This window comes from Rhamphochromis longiceps, linkage group LG13 (assembly GCF_057381845.1).
Source record: "Rhamphochromis longiceps isolate RC_006_pf linkage group LG13, R_longiceps_female_GT1.1, whole genome shotgun sequence".
Classification (NCBI taxonomy): Eukaryota; Metazoa; Chordata; class Actinopteri; order Cichliformes; family Cichlidae; genus Rhamphochromis; species Rhamphochromis longiceps.
Genome location: NC_140569.1, coordinates 25,921,064 through 25,944,681, shown reverse-complemented (window position 1 = coordinate 25,944,681; position 23,618 = coordinate 25,921,064). Strand labels below are relative to the sequence as shown.

Below are 23,618 nucleotides of genomic sequence, written 5' to 3'. Positions count from 1 at the left end.
TATATATATATATTCAAATAATAACTGCACCTTTATTTATTTATTTTTTTATTCCTTTTTAAATACATGTACCTGTTAAAACAATTATTGTTTTATTAAGCGGTGCAGACCCCCAATCTCCTGGTGTGAAAAGGCACTTCACTGTGTGAGAGGAAGTCAGGAAGGTGCGGGGCTGGAGCAGCCATCAGGGTTGAATTGTTTAAAAAGCATCATTATACTCATTCATGCAACTTATGGAACAAAAAAAACAAACAAACAAAAAACAAAAAAAAAAAAAAAAAAGCACATCAAAAAACAAAACAAAACAAAAAGTACAGTCAAGCACCCAGTCAGAGGGAAATAAATCTCATGGATAACACGATGTAGTATAAAGCTCTGAAATTTTAAGTAGTGAGTGGAGAAATGTCCTCAGATGTATCTCCCAGCAACTCGTGTAGTTTTATTAGTCGTATTTCTGAGTTCATTCCCACACAAAACCAATGTCTCTTGATTCAGAAAAACAAAGAAAACAGTTCAGTTCATTTGCCTGTGCTACAGGTTTTAAGTGTTTTTGGTTAGCTACAAATCTCAAAGTGTTACAGCTGAAAATGGAAATGTGCTCCAGTCGCAATATGGCAGTCAGAGGTCTGAGGTGCGGATTTAAGGGCTTCTGTGGTGACGCTGCCTTGCCTCATTGCTGTGACAGAAGGGCATTCCTGTTGGCCTTCATTTTCTCAAGGCGCTTTACTAGGTGGTTGTTGGTCATCTCCATCTCCTCTACCTTATCTAAAGCTGTGCGCAGCTGTGGGGGAGCAGACGGAGATAACACAGTCAACATTCTGCCACATCAGGTTTGTGCTCTGGGCTAAATCTGATTTAGGTGTTGTTACCTCTCTTTGAATTTTACGTTTTTCTGCTTTAAGTTCGTCCTCGATTTTCTCTGCGTTATCTGCCGCTGCCTTGTACCGGGAGACTTGCCCTTCAAGTCTGTTAATCTGGGGGAGAAAAAAAACAAAAACAAAACCCGGAACGGATTAGTTTCCCATTTTAGCCACAATACCAACTTTTTTACTGAGGTTTCTGCAAAACATTTCACTTACATTTTGTTCCATTGTACCCATTTCCTGTTCTGCTTTTGAAAGCTTGAATTTGTATTCACTAATCTGTCTGTTGGCATCTCCTACAGAGAGCAGAGTTTCAACGTTAAAAGAAAAAGGGGTGGTTGCGGTTTAGCTGTCGTGTAAGTCGGGTAGCGAGGTCAACTTACTCTGCATTTCAATAAGGTGCAGGTCTGTACCGTTTTCCATCCTCTCCCCATCTGTGTACGAACTGTCCACCTTTGAGTGTTTCTGTTTCTCCTCCTCCAGCTGATTCTTCAGTTTCCTAATCTGAGCCAAAAGTTCGTCCTTCTCCTCTGCCAACTTCCGTAGCCTGACATCTACAAAACACAAGAAGAGTACATTTAATCAAGCTGAAAACTTTAGTCTTTTCCAAGGAAAAATTAATGAAATGCCTAACTTGCTGTAAACATTCCCACTATATAGGCAACAGGTGGTCCAACTCACCCAGTGGACCCTCTCCTGCAGACTCCAGCACCTGGGCGGCCTCCTGGGAGACCAAAGTGATCCCTGAGGACGGAGACTCGTGGTTGACATCTCCGTTTGGTGTACCATCTGGGATGATGACCAGCCCATGTTTCTGTAGTTAAGGAAAAAAAAGCTAGCTGAAGCCTTGTTCTATTATACTTTTTTTTATAGGATACCATCCCGCACAGTGAGTGCTGTGGTTCCAGGATGTAACAGTTAATGATTTTAGAGGTTTAAACGTGTGGATCAAGACATTCATTCCAATGTTTTACACCCTGACACTGCACAGGCTGCACTAATCCAAGCCTGAAAGCACAAACTGGACTGAAACAACAACTGCTTGATGAGAATAATGATGGCTTCAAACAATGTTCTGCTTGTGTTCTGACAGGTTTTGCAAAACACTTTAATATTATTGCAAAATTTGATATCAGATAACGTCACCCCATCTGGCAGTGGGTAAAGAAACATGACTCTAGTTAAATCTATTGAACGGTTACAACAACACGTCCTAGCAGTGTGCATTCTCATCATCTGAACTCACATTGCTGTTATTGACTGCTTTTGAGATCCAAGTACTACAGTGATAATGTTTGCATACATTAGGAATTTTATTTAATGAAATGTAGTCAGGGTCAAGAACAAATTCAGCAGTTACCAAAAGTTATGCACAAGTAGGAAGCAGGGGAAAAAACAAAAAAACAACTAATTAAAATAAGTGAAACAGCAAAGAAAGCGGAAAGAAAAACAAAGCGGTGGAAGTAAAAAGTATAACAACAAAACAGCAGGCTTAGTTCCAAGAAGAACAAAAAAAAAAACAACAAAAATCTTTTGGCCAGCAGCTCTTTCCTGTAACCTTTATTTTTTTTTTGTCATTCGGTTGACCTACCTCTCCTGCTTTGGATTTCCCCTTGATGTCAGCGAGCTCATCTCTGAGCTCATCTCTTTCATTCCTAATGCAATCAAAGTACTCTTTCTGCCTCTCTAGGGCCTGGCCACATGGATGAGAGAAGACAAGAGAGAGGAGAAGAGGCAGAGAAGTTGGATAGACTTTGGATAGACATGCAATGCCACACATGCTGGAACAAGACAGGTACCATGCACAAACATGCACTGTGCATATCGAACAAAGAAGAGGGACGTAATAACAAACAGCACACGAGCAGAGAAGGACAAGGTGACGAGCTTTGAGGGTTAAAGGGAAAGATTAAAAGGAAAGGTAGAGCACAGGGGGTTGAAAGGGCACTGCTTCTGATTCTCACAAAAAAACAACAACTTTACATTAACACGATGCTGACTACATTAACAAATTGACCGATTCACAGATGGAACATGCATCTCATGCTGCAATTTATGGACTTAATGTCTCTTAGAGTTCACATGACCATCCTTCCAGAAATGTTGACCACAGCAGGCTTTAACGCCGTGCCAGTACACTGTTATTGTTAGCTGAGGCCACACAATCAAACTGAAATCTGTTATTTTGACATGCAAAAATCCAAACCGTATGTGAATGGGTTCTGTTATGTGCTAATGCCTAAGGGTCTCCATCATGCAGAGACAGCATGAGAGGCAAAAGAGCTGGAGCGGAGAGGGGGACAAAAAACCCCACAGCCATCGATTGCCTCTCATGTTCTGTCAGAGCAAAGGCATGGGACCTCCTACCGCAATCTTTTTGTCCTTCCAGTTTATCGTTTCCTGCAGGTCAAACACCTCTCTGGTGAGGGCATCTAACTTAGTCTGCATTTTCTGGCTCTCCTGGAGTGGTGTTGAGCAGCAACAAGAGGACACAACACAGGACAGGAACAAAACAAGAAAAACTGAATGGAACAAAGAAGTGAAAATGCACATGTATAGAGACAAAAAGACAGACACTGGTGAAACAGTGTGAAAAGACACTAATTAGAGCAGATATAGCTGGAATAGGAATAGATATAGAAATGAATGATTGATAGGATATATGGAATGAGAAGAACTGTCAGAGCAATAGACAGGATCTATGGTAGAGGATCTAGAGGCAGGCCAGTGCCAATCAGTCCTTATCAAGCTAGCGCAGTAGTTTCCGAACATCTTCCGCAGCCAGTACAGACACATCAACACTAGGCTGAAAAAAAAAAGTTTAAGGTTCAACAATACCTCTATAAGCTCATCTCTCTGGCGGATTCCCTCTTTCAGTTCTTCTTGTTTATGCTGGAGAACTGTACATGTGTGTTTTTGTCTTTCTAGATCCTGAAAGCACAGACAGAACATTTTAGCCACAACTCTTCTGTAAAGAGTTTGGGACGTTACAGGTTACCACACGGGAGATTTATCACCTTCGACTTTTCTTCCAGCTCCCTCTTCATCTCTGACATTTGCTCCTCCATCTCCTCTATGACATCCTTGAGTGTGTCCACTTGATAGATGAGGTTGGCTTTGTCGTTGTCCAGCTGTGCATTCGATACCATGGCTTTCTTGTACTTCTCCTCTACCTCTGTGAGTGACTCCTGATAAAGGTTTGCAACATGTTAATACGTAAAAAAATTAATTAATTATTTCACACTCCACCTACATGCAACAGGTGCGTTCTCTGGTATAAGAACAGCTTTTGTAACACATCAAACATGAAATGGCCAAACATGCTACACATGTTTAAGTTTCAGATTAATAAAAAGATATTTAAAATACAAAACTGCTATTAAAAATACTGAATATGTAATTTGGGACTATGTAATGCACAAATGGTGAAAATGATCATACAATAATAAAAATGCCTTCAACCACTTTCAGCAGTGAAATAAGGCAGAAAAAAAAACTATGAGTGCACCAGAAAGCAGAAAACCAGTTAAAAGTGCACCAGTTGTATCCAACTATCAAGAACATAAGATTGTTAGTAAACTACTCTTATCAATAAAAACATACAGTTTCCTTCCTTAGAGGACAGGAAGTTGCGGTGAAAGTCAGTGAGCCAGAGGGCCATTGAACCCTGTGCCAAAGAAAGCCTGGGTGGAAGAAATAATTTGAAAGAACGACTGATCTGTCAGCAGGTGGAGCTTTTACTCTTCTTCTTAAGACATTAAAAACCAGCACTAACTGAGGGAGTGTCTTCATTTAAGATCAAAACAGGAAGAGGGAGAAGACCATGCAGGAATAAAGAGTCATTGCGCAATTCTGACTGGTAGCAGGCAAAGAAACAGCTGTGGTGTTAGGAGCTACAGGACAGACTTCAAGGGGTGTGAGTGGGGAGGCAGTGTGAGTTAGTGAAGTCATGCTGCTCCCAGAGGACAAGAGAAGACATGCTGTGAGCTCAAGCCCCTCTACCTTCAGCTCTTTAAGCCCTTGCATGTACCGCCCTTCTACATCCTGAATCTGGTCCTTTAGTTCATAGATATCCTGTAGAGCAGATGGAGGGAATGGTTGGGGTGAACTGGGGCATCAGAGAGGTTGGGGAGTATAAAAGGGAGAGACAACAAAGCACCCGTGCTGCCATGTCAAACAGTCCAGCTGACATACAGATGCCCACTTAGAGACAGACAGTGTCATGGGCACATGTCCCATCCAGTCCTCCCATGCACACACACAGAAAACTGGTTAAAGCAGACACAAAGAACAGCAGGAGGGCAGCAGAGGCAACGCTCCAGAAGGAATATGTGTTTACATAAAAGGCTCAAAAACACAATAATCAAACATCCAAAATCAAATTGGAATTTTGTGTGCTAACTTCTAATCAGTTATTCACTAATTATTATAGAAAAGTGACACTGTGTGTATTTGAACTTCTTACCCTAAGTTCACTCAGACTGGTGTCGGGGTCGTAGGCGCTGCTGGTGTCTGTGCTACCTCGACGTGATGAGGTACCACCCAGTGATGCCAGGGTGGCTGCCGAGAGGCCTGGGGTGGCACACCGGGAGGATGGCTGAGGACATAAAGTACCCCAAACCCCAGTGAGAAAAACAAACGCAGCACAGCACAGCAAAGCAATCATCTGATACTACATGGCTCTTGAGTAATCCTGTTCTATTCAAATCCACCTGAAAGAGAAACCAGCTCAGACTCCCAAACGGCTGTTTGTATACACTAGGTTACTTTTATTCCCATTTTTTTGTGCTTGCATGTAATACAGAAAATTAATTCCCAGTGGAATTTGATTTATTGATGACTCAGACATTACATTTAATTTTTTTTAATTAACTTTGTGATGAGGAGTGCAATAGTTGCAACCAGAAACAGAAATGTGTCTGGTGTCATTCTGCTCTCCACATTCCTTTGTATAATTGTACTATAGTTGTTTACACACACACACACACACACACACACACACCCTTTCTTAGCGCTACCTGGTGAAGCTGTATGTGCGATCTGAAATGAAACACTCGCTAACCCTGCCTCGCGTTGATGTGAGATAACATGATAATAACACAGTGAGGGTGACACGCATCCTGGCTCTACCCAGGATGCACCCTTGCCTAAACCAAACAAAAGCCTCTCTAACAGTGAGAAATGATCCGATGGAGATCATCTTCTGGTGTGCGCTACATGTCTGAAAAGCAACAATATTCCGACCTCTTATCCCCAAGACTGTCCAAAACTGTCCTTTGAAGACATCTGTTATAGCAACCTCTGCATGACTCAAACAGGATGTACAGAAGTCTTGTGCGATCCCTCAAATCTCTATAGGTGTAGCAAAATATGTAAATAGGTGTAGCAATTTATCAAAACGTAGCAAAATTGAAATTGAAACCAAACAATTAAGGATGACTGTTGTACCCGTACTTATTTTGGTGATGTTTTGAACTAATCAAATTTGGATTCATTACTCCATAAAACATGTTGCCACTGATTTTCGGTTCGGTTCTTGTAACCTGGCACACCTCAGGCTTTTCTCCCCGTTCCCCTTACTAAACAACAGCTTCTTGACAGCCACACTTCTGCTGAGACCATTTCTGAGGCTTTAGTGAACAGTACGTCAGATGGGTCTTTCAGGTCCTGTGTCAGGTCTATGCCCTATTTCTTAACGACCTCTAAGGGTCTGTCTTCTTCACTTGTTCCATTTTCTGCCTGTCAAACTTTTAAATTAGGGCATTTTTCACAGTTTCAACTAAGAAAAAGGGAACAAATGATTTGTTTTTACTTCAGGCTGCTGGCAAGACGTCTGTTATGTGTAGAAATGATACTGGTTATTATGTGTGTGGTTTTTTTTTTTAAATACCTGAATGATTCATAGGTCAGTGTTAACTAGCTTAAAAATTATTTTGCACAGTATCCCCAAAACACCATCATTGGAGATCATTTAATTCTTTAAGAAAAAAAAAAAAAAAAAAAAGTAATGGCACTTACTCTACTATAATCTGAATACTGCTTGTCACATTTTTCATCCAGCTGCAAAGCAAGCAAGAAAAAAACCCCATCAGTTTAGTTCATATTCATGCAATAAATTAGGAACATACAACCTGTATGGTCAAGCTTGAAGCCGTTTCCTCATCTGTAAAAGCAGTTTACAAGTTAATATGAGTTAGGTAAAAGTGCTGCATGTTCACAAAAACTACAGAGCTGACAGCTGATCAAGACACCAATACATTAGATACCCAGCAGTCCATGCTGCAATCACAACCACTGCAGTGGCCCACAGCACCCTACTATCAATAACAGATTAATTTCCACACAAAAACAAACAAAACAAAAAAATATGAATGAGTTTTAAATACCAAATATAATTTTTAATCGTGCGTAAGCCACTTCTGTCATTTTTATTTGTAAGTAATTTGTGTTAGACTCCATTCCCAAGCACACCGTCTGGAACTTTGTTCAGTCACTTACAGCATCCAAATCTGGAATACTCAAATCATCAAGGTCAGACACAATACTGCCTCTTCGGTTGGAGCGGCTGAAATAATCAGCGGCCGATTCACTAATGTCCAAGAGGTCAGAAGACTACTTACAACAGGCGCAGGATGAAGAGAGAGAGAGAGAGGGAGAGAGAGAGAAGAAAGAGGCAGAGACAGGATAAGAGAGGGCCACTGAGTAAAACACGAGACAGGATAAGTACACATGAGTATTACATTATTGATGCCCAGTACAATACAATTAAAAAAGCAAAAGCGCTTAAGTTTACTGCCACATCAACTACCCCATTACTACAGCTCACCCCACTGTCCCTCCTGCCTCTGCTACCGCGTTCCTGGGACACACTGCTGACAGTGTCATCATCTGAGGAAGACTGACACAAATACGCACACAGACAAACGTCACAAAATGAGGAATCACTGTACTTTTATACAGCAAACAGCAACTGACAGAATTCCAAGTCTTGGTCTTAAATAGAATTGATTTACTTTAAAGCAGCAGTAAGAAACCTAATTCAATTTTATGCATTTAGGATAATTATCTCAGATGCATCAGCTGGACCAAAGTTAAACCTTGCTACAACTTCTCAGCCTGCACAGAACTGTTCACACACTTGTCACACAAAGTCTGTCAAAAATGCTTTCCTGAAACGGTGAGAGGAGGTGAGGAGGAGGCTGTTAGCAGTAGGTTTTTGGGTGCTCTCATGCAGATTGGCGGTGGTTTTAAGGTGCTCACCACAGGGCTGCTACGAGTGGAGCTGGCTCCAGAGGAGTACCAGCTGTATTCAGAGGGCTGTGGATGGGATGAGGAGGAGGACAGGATCAGCATGGAGCCAGACATCACACTAATGGCATAACAGTAAACTGCTGTGGGATGACAATGCAAAAATAACGTGGTTCGACAAACAGAAGACTTACAGCTCTTGAACTGTAGCCTGAGCCGTAAAGGCCAGCGTCGTCGCAAATAGAGGCCTGAGGGTACACGTGGGAGACAACGTAGGATTCAGCAAAACACGAGAGCACACATAAATCTATGACGCACTAGCTAAACAGACTCTCTTTTAGCCATGCAATAAACAAATACTTGGTTTTCCAACTTCAGCTTGGTTTCAGTGCTCCACATCAGAAGCCTTGGCTTCACACAGACTTCTGTCTTATCTAACCGAAGCACAAAAATCTGCCCACAGATAAGTGCGCAGAGTCCAGGAGCTAAATATAAGCAGACCCAGCCACACTGGGCATCCAATCTCATGTACGTGGCTGTGACAGAGGGGGGAGGTCTGCCTCTGAAGGCAACTAGAAGCGTGCAGAGATGCTGGCCACTTAGAGAACAAAAACTGACCGTGCTGTAGCTGCGAGACAGCCCTGTGCCAGTGGTGCAGGGTGAGGAAGTGGTGGCCTGTTGGAGAGGAAAGGAGCAGGGAAAGGTCACCTTAGAGGACAGAGGCAGACCATTGTGGAAAAGTGAGGCGGTGAGAGAATAAAGAGAAGCAGCGAGTGGAAACAGGACGAATGTTTTGCTGAACCTAACACATTTAGGACTTTGAGCTCAAAGTGTGATAAGACATGACATGTCCATTTAAATAACACCCTGGTCATAGTAATTTACATGAATTCAAATGATTTTAAGAAGTGTGGGTATAAAGTTCTGAGCAACACTATGCGCCAACTGGTATGTTTCTCTCTACCCTGATTATTATGACACACAAACAATGCCCCTTATTACAAATATCTAACAAATATGTAACACATAAAAACTCCACTAAACGACACCATGCAGACAGGAATAGTCAGCTTCAGCTGGCTCCATTTTCAGTGAGTGTCTGTCAACTAAAAGTTGCACAGCAAAGGACCAACCCGATAGGTAGAGGTGGAGAGAAGAGGTGGTGGTTTGGTCTTTGTTAGGCTGGTGTAGTTCCTCTGATCGTGGTACAGCCCAGTCTGGAAGGATATAACCACCAACAGAAATTTCATCCTCTGGTGTGTGTTTTATTAACACTTCTTGATCTATGCGCCACTTCACACAGTGATGACAAGTAAAGGGTAAAGTCAGCTGCCAAGAAAATACCACTGCAAGCCACCACAATGACTCTACACCATCTCCATGCTTGAGATCACAGCCAAGACAACAACACTGACCAGAAGGTCTTTCTTTGAGGGCCGGGATGAAGCCTTCTTATGGCTATGCAGATCATTGTACACAGAACTCTGTTCAACACAGAAAAACAATGCAAAGAGAAAGAAAATGCAGCTGTAATGGGAAACAGGAACTTCAAGAAAAAGAAAGTTATAAAGAATGGCAAACACCTAAGTTTCATACAGTGGAGCGTGAACTCTTGAGCGCAGAGCTAGTAGAGATGCCATCAGACTGAGGAGGAGAGACCACAGAATTATGATCGGATAAAGATTAAACAACAGAAACAACCAAACGAAAAAAAAAACATCTGGGATGCTGTTAGGTCAACTTCTACAAATGCATGCATATGTTTGGTGTACTAGACACATAACTGTGTTTTGAAAAAGCTTTTGGTAATGCTGAACTGTACACCCTGCTATTCTTACACAGTTTAGAATCTGTGACTTTGTTTCTTTGTCTGCCAACTCATGCTGTACGACCAGAAACTGAGCAACCAAACTTGACACGCACACTGCCACTCAGGCCCCACAAGGTTCTTTATCCATTTCAGATATGATGTTGTCATTATATCACCTGGCAACCGCCTAACAATGGACATTTATGTGCCTATAACACCTTTTAAAAGCATTGCATCGTTTGTATTTATGACAAAATCCTCTCTCTAGATAGATATAGATATCTATCTATCTGCAAAACTTCACTTATGTGTGATATATTATGAGGCCATCAGGGTGCCTGTCAACAATCTAGGAAAACTACTAAAATTACGTATAACCGTAACATGACATTATATTGCCCTTATATTACCTACAACACCTCAGGAAAGCACTGTATCACTTTTATTTCACAGCCAAGACCACAAGCAGGGCAAACAATACAGTACTATGAGCATATACTAGTGGGTAGAAATATACCATTATGATATCTAAGAACCAGTGTCAATGTGCATGCATTTCCAGCACAAAGAAAAAAAAGAATTTAAAAGCTGAAAAATGTCACACCAAATTTTCTTATGAATGAATCAGAACCATAAAGCCAGGCATTCAGAAAATATCATGGTGCAAACTGCACTGAAAAGGCATTTCAAGATTAGTAGATGAGAAACTTCAACAAAAAAGGTAACTACTCTAAAACAGTTGCCATCTAGGAGTTAGATCTGCTTGCAAAAATAAGGTTAGGTGAATCTACTATTTAGCCTTCAAACTACTCTCACACATATGCACAGAGAACAAACCAAGGCATCTTTTCTACGGGAACTGGATTGACTCTTAGACCCCAAGTCACGTATTCCTGATGACGACGACTTAGAATAAAAAAACATTAAAAAAAAAGATAAGCAGGGAATTTCTCAGAGAAAACTAAAGCAACAGTCAATACTGTCAAAACACAGTTCAGCCAAATCTTAATATATATAACAACTGGTTTCCACACAAGAGCAACGGCTTTCACACATTAGTGTGCCCCTATGAGTGTGCAGTCTTAATAAACCTGGCAGGGGTGTATTATGTACGCACCCTGTAGCTGCGGACTGACGTGACATCATCATCCAGCCCCTGTTAATGTGGAAATATGGAGTCACAGTAGAAAAGCAGATAGAGAGAGACACACATGAGTGATGAGAGATTAACTGTATGCCTAAAGGGGAAATAAGAAAAGGAAATAGAGGGAGACAAAGAGGAAGTATGTAGGGGAGATACAGACCCGCTGATGACGGCTGCTGGATCTACTACTACTAGAGGCTCTGGCTTTTTCTGCGTCAGCCTAGATTCAGGAAGGAAAGTTGGAGTGAAAGCAGAGAGATCACTGGAACACTTGGTTGCTGTGCAAAGCCCGAGCCATTCAAAAAAACCTCTGCGTGTTTATCACCAAATGGGTGTCATAAACATTTGCAAATGTTAGCCTTTTCAAGCAAAACGGCAGGATTAATGATAAACTAGACATGCTAATATATTACAAACCTTTGTCTCATTAAACAGCACACAGTGAAAACCTATTTTCTGCATCAACACACCAACACAGATTAATTTCATGCAGAAGTAGTTCATAAACATTTAAGACACTATCATTTCTTAAGTAGCTGGAGGAGTACAGCTAACGGTCCAAACCGCCTCCTTACATACAGACTCACCCACTCTAAATAAAGTCAAAGGCCAAAGCCTGCTCTCCAAATACACAGTCACAGATTATGGTGTCTCCAAAGCAAATACACTGTTGAGGCATATTTCCACAGTGAGGTACATAGTAGTCAGCAAGTCAAGTGTAGCTAAATTGTCAGGGTTGACTGGGACTCAGTCCCACACAACAGGCTGTGTTAGTGGAAATGGAAGCAACAACACTGCCTCACTGGCCTACCATCCACTGGTGGATCTGACCCCATTTTCTGCTGCTACTGCTGGATGAGCGGTAAGAAAGCTGGGCAGAGGGAGGAAATGCCAGGAAAAACATACAATCATATTTCATTCAAAACTGCTGAAACGGAAAAACTGGGTGACATTTAAACCAGGAATAGAAGATTTTTTTGTTGATTTGTGGACATGCAGCACTTTCATTTTTTTCTTTCCATGGGTATATTTCTGTATGTGAACTGTCACTGTAGACTTTCTTTTATGCTATAAAGCCAACAGCTTGTAGATCGTCTGCTGTGGATGCAGATGAGCACTTTGCAAACAGGAGGTAGCGACAAAACATTAAAATGTGATTAGCAGAAAGAAAACAAGACCAAATCCCATAGTAAAATTACAAAACATTTGTGCTAACAGACACAGCAGTAAATCAGAGTACCTGATGGCCTGAATTACGGTCAGAGTATCTTTGCCTATCAGGTCCACTTACCTCTTTCTGTTGCCGTTCAAGTTCCCTCATTCGAATGTCTCTTGCCTCTGCCCGAGCCGCCCTCTTTGCTGCCAGCCTCGCCTCCGCCTGTAACACACAACATGAACACACCTGTCAATCTCAAATGGAAACTTATAAAAGGTATAAAAGAGACAGCAGAGCGCTGCAATAAAAATAATCACACTGTAGAATTTACATGAGTATGTTTGGATATTGAACAGTTTCCTGTAAAAGAGAAGGCATCTGGCAGACGTGGGTTGATTTCATTTCTTCACACTCGCTTGAAGGTCGTGCTGTCACATAAGATGAAGCCCTGCTTAGTTTTAACAACACATCAACAATAACAAATCACCAAAAACGACCTAGTTTATGGATCTACCAGGATGATAAAGACAAATTAGTGCTTATTTAAAAAAGAAAATTATAATAAAGAGATTTGTTTTTATTTCACAAACACTGCTTTAATCACACAGTAGAGACCACTCAATGTAACTGTAAAATGATCTGCTCTGTAAATACCTTATTCTTAAGCAATATCAAAGATTTCTCTATTGAACTTTTTTGTTTTGCCTCGACAAAAATAACATTAATATTCGCTGATTTTGTTGTTGTTGTTGTTTCTAAACTCAAATATTGCTACAGGTGCTAAAACGTCTGTCTTTTTACGGTATGGAAACTTTGCAGAGTCCATATTACATTGTGGACCAGCTTCCTCTGTGCCACAGCTCCCGTTGAGTGCTTGGGATGCCTCATCCCCACCAACATGTGCTAACCATTAGCTTCAGGAGGGCTAATTTAAAGCCCTCACAAGGGGAGATGCCGATAGCGCACAAATAAACTGAGAAGCAGAGCAAATAGAAAAAAAACAAACAAACAAAAAAACAACATGAGTCAGCCTGAAAACAATTTCACAATATCCAAGTGACCCTGAAGCACAAAACAGCTATAAATAAAAGCTAACCTGAATACCAAAACTCCTCTTTTATTGCACAATTTGTTGTAGTGAGTCAGATTATAAACAGGAGATAATTTTACAGAGCATGGAGGCTAATGTGAGCAACCCCTTCACAGCTCCGATTAGACACAGGTGACTATGTAGCCTAGCCTTTCATTGGGTACTGAATACGGCATACCAAACATGCTCTGAAACTAAACATGCCACAAACAGAGAATGGCAAACTTGTTCGTGAAACTATAAGCTCTTTATCTCTAGCTAAAAGGCAGTCCATAAATACTGGGGGTAGTGTGTACAGTATCTCACTGCAGACAAACACTGTCAGCATTCCAGCAATTTCTTATCTCCACTGCCAGAATCGAACGCCTGTGGACATACGCTATTCCCGTTTCAATAATAGCCTGAAGCGCACAAACACAATTTAACAATCTTGTTTAGCAGATGAATTATCATTTAATCCTAACAACAAATACAAGCTAGAGATGTTCATATCCAGACATGTTTTAATAGATTAGTATCAGCTAAAATACATTAACCAAACTCTGATCTTGTCCTTGCTGCATTTCCAACTAAAGCCTGCCAGTGTTCTCTTCTTAAAAGACATTAGGGATCAACACTGCAAGCAGTTCACTGCTCTGTGACTGAAAACCAGAGTGCCACTGTGAAAAATTATTTGGTCACAGAAGTGACTCAACTCACACTCAGGCTGGCAAAATTAGTTAAGTTCCAACAAAAACAAACCCATTAGTAGGGCTGGGCTATATCATACCGTTCACGGTAATACCGGTGTAATTTTGGGCAACGATAGGAAAATGAAATATCGTGATAGAATTAGAGATGGACCGATCCGATATTACGTATCGGTATCGGTCCGATACTGACCTAAATTACTGGATCGGATATCGGAGAAAAATAAAAAATGTAATCCGATCCATTAAATATCACGAAAGCACCTCACAAAACTTGCAACACGCCGTAACTCGCCTCAGAACGTTAGCACATCGGAGCAGTAGGCATCACGTGATAGAGCGGCTGTGGGATGCTGGACCTGTCGGTGGTCTGGATAGCATTTGGAGCTTCGCTAGCAACCCGGCATTTCATCTCCGACAAAGTTATCCCCGAGAGAAGTAAAGCAAGTGTGTAAGTCCATCTCTGAATGTTTGTACAGCATTCCTGCGTTAAGCTTAACAAACGATATATGGAGCGAGTGCCTCTTCTTGCTGCTACTTCAATCATGAAACTGCTTAATGATCAGCTGATCGGCTTTTCTGTCGCGAGTCCGTCTCTCTTGTTTGTTTTTGGCCCACTTTGCACCAGAAAGAGGAAACCAGCGGCTGAACAACAGCAGCACGTTTAAGCTTGATAAGCTGTTGTTAGAATTTATTTAATATTACTTTCTACACCAGGATCTTTTTCTACGTAGCTGACGGCTGGTAACTGTGCAGGGGCGGATCTAGCAAAGTTTAGCCAGGGGGGCCGATAGGGCATTAACAGGGAAAAGGGGGCACAAAGACATACTTTTCTTTCTTATTCTCATTTAAAATGTCTAGCTTTTAATAAATAATTATCTGACACCCAAAGTTTTAATTTGATGTAAAATGAATAGAAGTCCATTACTGTATATAGTAACTATTAAGTCTAATATATACAGTGGGGCAAAAAAGTATTTAGTCAGCCACCGATTGTGCAAGTTCCCCCACCTAAAATGATGACAGAGGTCAGTAATTTGCACCAGAGGTACACTTCAACTGTGAGAGACAGAATGTGAAAGAAAAATCCATGAATCCACATGGTAGGATTTGTAAAGAATTTATTCGTAAATCAGGGTGGAAAATAAGTATTTGGTCAATAACAAAAATACAACTCAATACTTTGTAACATAACCTTTGTTGGCAATAACAGAGGTCAAACGTTTACTATAGGTCTTTACCAGGTTTGCACACACAGTAGCTGGTATTTTGGCCAATTCCTCCATGCAGATCTTCTCGAGAGCAGTGATGTTTTGGGGCTGTCGCCGAGCAACACGGACTTTCAACTCCCGCCACAGATTTTCTATGGGGTTGAGGTCTGGAGACTGGCTAGGCCACTCCAGGACTTTCAAATGCTTCTTACGGAGCCACTCCTTTGTTGCCCGGGCGGTGTGTTTTGGATCATTGTCGTGTTGGAAGACCCAGCCTCGTTTCATCTTCAAAGTTCTCACTGATGGAAGTAGGTTTTGGCTCAAAATCTCACGATACATGGCCCCATTCATTCTGTCCTCAACACGGATCAGTCGTCCTGTCCCCTTGGCAGAAAAACAGCCCCATAGCATGATGTTTCCACCCCCATGCTTCACAGTAGGTATGGTGTTCTTGGGATGCAACTCAGTATTCTTCTTCCTCCAAACACGACGAGTTGAGTTTATACCAAAAAGTTCTACTTTGGTTTCATCTGACCACATGACATTCTCCCAATCCTCTGCTGTATCATCCATGTGCTCTCTGGCAAACTTCAGACGGGCCTGGACATGCACTGGCTTCAGCAGCGGAACACGTCTGGCACTGCGGGATTTGATTCCCTGCCGTTGTAGTGTGTTACTGATGGTGACCTTTGTTACTTTGGTCCCAGCTCTCTGCAGGTCATTCACCAGGTCCCCCCGTGTGGTTCTGGGATCTTTGCTCACCGTTCTCATGATCATTTTGACCCCACGGGATGAGATCTTGCGTGGAGCCCCAGATCGAGGGAAATTATCAGTGGTCTTGTATGTCTTCCATTTTCTGATGATTGCTCCCACAGTTGTTTTTTTCACACCAAGCTGCTTGCCTATTGTAGATTCACTCTTCCCAGTCTGGTGCAGGTCTACAATACTTTTCCTGGTGTCCTTCGAAAGCTCTTTGGTCTTGGCCATGGCGGAGTTTGGGGTCTGACTGTTTGAGGCTGTGGACAGGTGTCTTTTATACAGATGATGAGTTCAAACAGGTGCCATTCATACAGGTAACGAGTGGGGGACAGAAAAGCTTCTTACAGAAGACGTTACAGGTCTGTGAGAGCCAGAGATTTTCCTTGTTTGAGGTGACCAAATACTTATTTTCCACCCTGATTTACGAATAAATTCTTTACAAATCCTACCATGTGGATTCATGGATTTTTTTTTTCCACATTCTGTCTCTCACAGTTGAAGTGTACCTCTGGTGCAAATTACTGACCTCTGTCATCATTTTAAGTGGGGGAACTTGCACAATCGGTGGCTGACTAAATACTTTTTTGCCCCACTGTATATATATATACCCTAGTAAGCTATAGTACTTTTTCCTTTGGGAAGGTACCATCTGTGCAGTCTGCAATTCTGTTGAAGAAAGATGTTGAATTTATTTAATATTTTAATATATTGAAAAATAATTGATTTCTGTGCATTTTTTTTTCCCACACTGCATCAAATTAAGGTTGATTACGTCGATTAAGCATCATGAGGTGGAGCGTGAGGGGTGGTTCCCTATTTTTTATTTATTTATTTTTGTTGTTGCTGGGAGTTGGAACCCTATTAGTTAGGTTGCTTAATATTTACGCTAAGTACTCTTTAAAATACCAGAATAGGGAGGATGGTGTAGGTTTAAGTTTATTAGATTGATCAGTATTGCTGAACTATGAAATATTTTTTTTGCATACAGGTATAACAGAATATCTTTAGTGTAGTTGTTGTTTTAAACTTGAGTATGAACTTATACAAAATGCAGCAAGATATTTAAAAAAAAAACCAGTTTTGTTGATTAAAACACACTATATCGGATTCATATCGGTATCGGCAGATATCCAAATTTATGATATCGGTATCGGTCATAAAAAAGTGGTATCGTGCCATCTCTAGATAGAATATGGGTAAAACGCGCATGCGCAGTGCCTTTGTTTACATATGCACACGGCGGCGACGCAGAATGAGAAGAGCGAAAGTGGATCGTTGAATGAAACGGATGAACCAGAATTGATTTGTAAAAATGCTGCAACTTCAGTGGTGTGGAACTGGTTTAGCTTTCGTCCGTCAGATACACAACAAAGCACTATTTTTAGTAGAGCATGCTAGCGGGCCGTGTTGTTTGGAAAATACGGCACACTTAAACTCAATCCTTTGATTTTTCTGAAAATCGACAGTGCCCCTTATAATCCCGTGGGCCTTATGTATGAATTCTGGTTGTGTTTACTGACCTCGAAACGATTTTATGTCGTACACGGCGCTCGAAAATCTGTCAAATGTTTTAGTACGACTTTGCTAAGCTACGAACCCGCACCGCTTGATGGATTGTCGGAGCATTACGGCTATATTAGGCAGGCGCCTCGCGGAGTGATACGTACTGTGCTTCAACATAATATTACCGTATTGTGTGTGTGTATATAACCTCTTTTTAAAGTTTTGTGGATATTATACATGGTTATGCTGAGGATATGTCGGCCAGTTTCCACTGGAAATGCCTTTTGGTTAAACTGTCAGCAAGGAATTTGCATTTGCACTGTTACGTCTTTATATAACTTTAATGCACATAAAAAACAGCTGCTTGTTTAAGTGAAAATACATTGATGGGGTTTTTTGCACTAATAAAGTTGGGGAGTTGTAAAGCATGTTGTCTAGTGTCAATTATATCGTCAGTCATATCGTTATCGCAAATTTCCAAATGTATATCATGATAAATATTTTTGGTCATATCGCCCTGCTCTACCCATTAGTCCTCCTTTCTCTTTGCTCATTAGGAAAGATGCACCACTGACTGACATCTGCAAATAAGATGACATTTACCAATGGAAGAGGCTGATGTTTCTATCTTCCGTTTCACACCAGTGTTCAAAGAGAGAGTGATAAATACAGAGTTCTTTGTTACCCCCACACAAATGGAAAAGGGAAAAGAGAGAGAGAAAAGAAACCCCAAACAAACCAAAACACACACCCCTAAACACACACACAAAAAAAACAATAAATAAACTAAATTAGCAACAGCAAGAGCAGACAGTTTTTTATTTTCAACATTGTTATCAGGCCAGACCTTCACAATTGGCACAACCATACTAATTAGCAAAGATAAGTACCTGTTAGTCGGTGCAGACTTTCACTTTCACTGTTTAAAATGACAACATCATTGGCTAAATATTAACCTCAACTCCAAATTAAGCCCTGTTATTGCCTGGTTTCTGTCACTCCTGCAGCCTGTACAAAGACTCATAGCGATGTAGAGGGAGCAATGAGTAGACAGCAAGTAGACAGTCTAACACCACAGTATCAAGAGTTAATTTTGATTAATAATAATTTACCAACTTCATGAACATATAATAGCAACTCCAATATTTTGAGCAAGTCGCTTATGAAAAATAAGTTGTGGTTTGGATGTTCAGTTTTATTTGGGGATATATGTGGTAGCCATGTTTTTGCCAGAACAGACGTTTGACCTACGGTAAACTTAATATCCTGCACTGTGATCTGTACAAGGTGAAAAAGGAAGTAAAGTTGCAAGTGTGTAAGAGAGACCAAATGAGAAAGCAAATGAGATGGCTGGCCGTGTGCTCTGCACCTGTTGATCTGTCTGACAGTATGACCTGCTCTGCACAGCAGCACAGCTGAGCTTCTCTGTCTGTCCTATCTATAGACTGGCCCATCCAGCCTTGCTCTCTGACTGCCACATCATGGGCCTGAGAAGGTAACCCGAGCAGTAGAAGTTCGCCATTAAACACTCCTCCTACACTTGAGGCAATAAGATTAATCCACCATATGGGGATATTCACCAAAATTCAAGTAATAAGAAATGTAACAGAAGGCTCCTTTTCCTCTGGTTTATGTCAAAGTAAAGTGACTTGAGTGTTGGGAATAGTGTTGAGAAAACACTTCAAGACATCTGAGCTCTCTGAAAATGTGAAACTTATTAAAAAAAGAAAGAAAGAAAAAAAAAGAGCAGATTAATCGGTACACGATCTATAAAATGCCACTGTAAAACCTGAAGCAAAACACACACTGTACAAGAAGTTAATGTAAATGTCAAAGTTATTGTAAAATTAAAAATAAGTATGTGGAATGAGGAATCTGTATTCAAGGTTACTGTAATTAAACCCCAATTCTCTGCAAAATAAAAAAACAAACAAAAATCTTTCAGTCTGTAATAACTGGAAAATGCCGGGCTGTGAGAAACTGACCAATAACTTTTTAATCACCTACAATTCTTCATAATAAATTCAGCAGTAAATGCTGAAATTTATGTAATATTAATATTTAGATAACATACTGTACATTATCGCAATCTGAAATGAAACAGTCAATATCGAGCTTTTTAAATTGACCTTTATTTATGCAACAATCTGCTAAACAAGATTGTTATGTTGTGTTTGTGCGCTCCATAGGAGACTCAATGCCACATTTACAAGGGAGGTCTGTTTGAGCTTGTTTTAACTCCAGTGGAAATAATTATGATAGCTGATTAGTATGTCCTCTATACTAGTCCTGTAAATAGCAAACCACCAGGTCTCGGCTCTCTTTGAATTATACTCAACCAGTCCTTGAAAATGCTAACTCCTCTATGTCTTACTTTTAGAAATCCAAATAATAATTGTTAAAAACAGGTTTTAATGGGGATAGGAGTGGTAGTGATTGTATCCCAGCAGCCATCCAAACGCTTATGAACACAGACTGTAATAGGTGCTTTGTTCTTTGAACTCTTAACACTCCTAACCATATAAGGAAAGTTGTACACTTTCCATTGCAACAGCGACTTGGTGATATCACAAATGAAATCAAATGGACTATGAACTATAGTTTGTGCACAGACACTCCTCTCTCTACATCAAAAAAGACATGCATGGCTTTGTTCAAATAGTTGACTCCTTAGATCCCTATCTGAGGGACAACACCTATGAGGTGATAATCTAATTCTAATACTTGTCCCCTGCTTGATTTGTAAGCTGCCAGTATTCCAAAGATTGAGTGCCCAGTAATGTAAGGGGCCTCAAAACTAGTCTGGTGATGGTGCAGGCTCAAATTCACAGTCACTCTCAGTCGGGGACTGTGCCAAGACTTTAGACTGGTCGACTTTTGGCTCTCCTGACCACAAGGTAGGAGCTGCAGAGGTTTAAGAATCTGGGCAGGTGGTGACGTGAAACAAGTTAGACACTGACCCCTTGAACTCCCTAAACAGTCTAATCTCTGGTTAGCAGCACAAAGAGAATGAGACTTAGGACCTGACTGGGAGGGTTGGATGACTCATGTTTCTATGATGAGCCTGTGTAACTATAAAGAGAGCAAATGGAGCCTTGTGCTTAGAGTTCAAGAATGAGGAACTGCACCGCTTTCGATCATCAAAGACTTCGCTCTTAAAGGTCAATATAAACATCAACTAAAGGCTGATATTTATCGTTAGGTTTAAGCTTTTAAAGGCAAGAAATTATCTGATTTAGCCTAAATTTTACAGGAAAAAAAACCTGCAGAATCACTATTACATGCAAATATGAATTTAAAGATCCCTTTAAAAACTATTTAAAACAATACAACAAGAACCAAAAACAATATTTGCTTTTTCTGCTGTTATCCACAATATTGTGGAGAAAAGTGAAGGAATGAAAGGCTTGTAGTGGAACAAAATGGAATAATCCCAGGGCATGTTGTTACAAGCCAGGCAGCTTTTTTCTTTGCCTGCGTTTTTCCTTCGTGAACAAAAACACTACAAGTGAAGTCAACCTCTGTGGACTCCAAAACAGCCGTCTTCACTTGCTTCACAACTTAACTAGAAAAACACAAACATCAATATCTAAATATAGATATGAAGGTTTTTGATAATGCAACTTTGAGCACCACACTTCAAATTAACATCAGTCGCCCTGCAGTCTTCGTACACCTCTCTAATTCAATGTGCTGTTAAACTAAACTGATAGCTAACCTAGTCTGAAACCTGATAGATTGCATACAAGTTCTGCTGAGTAGCCTTTGGTCTCAACTTTCAACCAGTTTTTCAAAAAACAACACTGGAACATCAGTAAGGTCAGCCAGGTTACTCCAAACCTGGGCTCTAAAATTGTTAGCTCAATTTCAAATGGTGTAAAAGCTATTGGTAAATACTTTCCACAATCTCTCAGGCCAAAAGATAATTAACATTTTTAATTCTTTTTGTTTGAATTCACACAAATGTAAGTAAAAAAAAATACTTCTGTCTTCTTGAAATGTTTCACATTGATGAAAAATCATTACGATGACCTGAGTTTTTTCTTTGGTTTAAGTAATTGCAATGATAGAATAAGGGTTACAAAAAGTAAGTAGACACATGCATTTACATTATAAAGCTTAGGCAAAAGATTTAATCGCCATGTTCAGTTTAAAAGGGCTCTCACAAACCATAATGCTGCTTAGGCAAGCATATGAGTACTGACAATGCTCTTAAGAAACTACTTGGTACTACAACTGGTAGTTTTAAAAAGTGATGGTTCTGTTGCCCGGGTTAGCCACCCTTAAATTGACAAATCAGTCTTCTGTCTATACTTGAAGCCCCCATTATCTCAACGAGGATAAACAAGAACATTTGAGCTGAATAAAAATCTGATTTGCATTGATTCAGATTGCATAAGGGGAACCTTTTATGGAGAAAGCATCCCAGGTTCATTGCAGTAAGCTTCAAAATTAATGTAGGTGATGAATGACCTTACCTCACGAGCAATGCTACTCAGCGCTTCATCCTCTGCTGAGAACCGATCTTTTAGAGGAGCACGCTTTCTACCAGTGCCTTGTGTCCCCATGTTAGTACTGGAACTCATACTGCGTAAGCCCAGGAGATGGAAACGTGTGTTAATTCCTGGAGGAACAAAAGCAGATAAAAATAATTTCAACAAGTCAGTAAACAAAGTCAAATGATAGAATAATTAGACATATGCCTTTTGGCTGTGTTTCACGGTGTATGCGTTCTGCACTCCCAACTCAGACACTTCATATCTCTTATTTTCACTCCTGCAAAAACAGACCCTTGTATGGCACCCACAAGGGCTTTGGATAAACACTTGTGACTGACATGAACCAGCTTTAATGTGACATGCATATAGAAGGAGCTCTGGTAGCTTAAACCAGCCAGAGATACCAACCCAAAACGCAGCATGATAAAGTGTACAGAATGAATAACACAATTAATTAAAAAAAATAAATCTACAAACAATACCTGTCCACTGATTACGCTTGCATTTTAAGTTGATGTAATGGGTATTCCACATGCGTTGATAGACATAAGAGTAATATTAGAGTTAACATTATCACTAGACAAAAGCCCACTGTGGATGGCTGGTACAGACACGGGGGGGAAAACGCCTAGTTTAGGATCCGGCTGAGTCAGAGGATCCAAGTGAGACATGAGCACTCCATGCAGACGTTTGATGAGCTAAACCGCGTAGGTCCAAGAGTCAAACGCACTAATCACAGACGCTGCAGGCAACTTAACGAATACTGATCCTTGACAAAGAATAGGGTGATTAGCCACCCATCATTAATCAGCTGGGTTAAGTTACCACCCACTAATAAAGCTGGAATTACCCCCTGTCATATAAGCAAAATAACGGCCTCAGCTGGGTTAGAACAAAAGTAATGCAATGAAGTGAGGCAATGTGTTGCTCCTTAGCGTTAGCTACCAGCGTTAACTACTGTTAGCTAGCTCTTTGCTGAGCTAACTGGGAGTGCTAACTAGCATTTCGTCGTTCCCGAATTCATATTTGAAAAGTTCCCTTATTAGGTTCTCATTGAGCTTTCAGCCCAGCTAACGCTCTAGAAAACGAGAACTATTTAGACGTGTCCATCCCCCGGCAATGACCCCCACCCCCCAGTCCCGAAGACCTACCTAAAGCTAGTTCACTTGTTTAGCTGGGTAGTTAGCTTGGATAGCTAGTGGGGCTAACCTCGACTCTCCAGAGACAGACAGGGCAAATTGGCACTGATCCTCCAGTCATATTTCCCAGCCCCCCAAAAACAATACCTCACCTTCGCGACACCTTTAAATAACCCGCGATACTGTCGAGGTGTTATCCCTTGTCTCCTGGAGTTTCAGGGGTGAGCCATTCGGGTTCTCTTCAGAGATTGTTAGTGTTTTTGTCCGCAGTGACAGCTGTCATCAGTCCGCCTTTCCACCGCTCCTCACTGCCCTCCTTACCCAGTTTCCACACACACTGGTTGGTTCCAAAGGACCCGGATGTTGGAAAAAATTAGGGTGTGATGCTGCGTTCACGTCCCGCAAGAATAATCAGAATCTTAACTTTTTTTCAAACTGATGCAGACCTTCTAGTTTTTGTATTACCATATAATAATTTTAGGCGATAGAAACATTTCTTTCTTTAAA

General features: G+C 40.8%; 1 protein-coding gene across 5 annotated transcripts; it reads right to left on the bottom strand.

The window, feature by feature from the left end:
* Window positions 1-20: 20 nt before the first annotated feature.
* On the bottom strand, window positions 21-23,071 carry lrrfip2 (leucine rich repeat (in FLII) interacting protein 2). Of its 5 annotated transcripts, XM_085428704.1 has the most exons (27): window positions 22,455-23,069; window positions 21,952-22,097; window positions 12,357-12,443; window positions 11,877-11,936; window positions 11,226-11,285; window positions 11,039-11,077; window positions 10,759-10,827; window positions 9,708-9,755; window positions 9,527-9,595; window positions 9,245-9,328; window positions 8,730-8,786; window positions 8,306-8,359; window positions 8,124-8,180; window positions 7,690-7,761; window positions 7,362-7,475; window positions 6,882-6,923; window positions 5,329-5,460; window positions 4,866-4,937; window positions 3,881-4,051; window positions 3,702-3,794; window positions 3,231-3,323; window positions 2,455-2,556; window positions 1,545-1,677; window positions 1,247-1,417; window positions 1,080-1,159; window positions 870-974; window positions 21-781 (listed from the first exon to the last, which is right to left on the bottom strand). In XM_085428704.1, exons 1-27 carry the CDS (start codon window positions 22,504-22,506, stop codon window positions 671-673), a joined length of 2,373 nt encoding a protein of 790 aa, XP_085284830.1. In that variant the 5' UTR covers window positions 22,507-23,069; the 3' UTR covers window positions 21-670. The 5 variants fall into 5 exon arrangements, with proteins under 5 accessions (XP_085284830.1, XP_085284832.1, XP_085284831.1 ...); XM_085428706.1 differs by lacking the exon at window positions 4,866-4,937 and having other exon boundaries at window positions 22,455-23,071; XM_085428705.1 differs by lacking the exon at window positions 10,759-10,827 and having other exon boundaries at window positions 22,455-23,068.
* Window positions 23,072-23,618: the final 547 nt, after the last annotated feature.

Excerpts from the sequence above, each read along its gene's own strand:
- lrrfip2 (XM_085428704.1), bottom strand. The coding sequence starts at position 22,506 with ATGTGGAATACCCATTACATCAACTTAAAATGCAAGCGTAATCAGTGG. Across the intron at positions 10,828-11,038 it reads CGTCAGTCCGCAGCTACAGG|TCGTCGTCATCAGGAATACG; the intron begins GTGCGTACATAA and ends TTTTATTCTAAG. Across the intron at positions 4,938-5,328 it reads CCAGTCTGAGTGAACTTAGG|GATATCTATGAACTAAAGGA; the intron begins GTAAGAAGTTCA and ends TCTGCTCTACAG.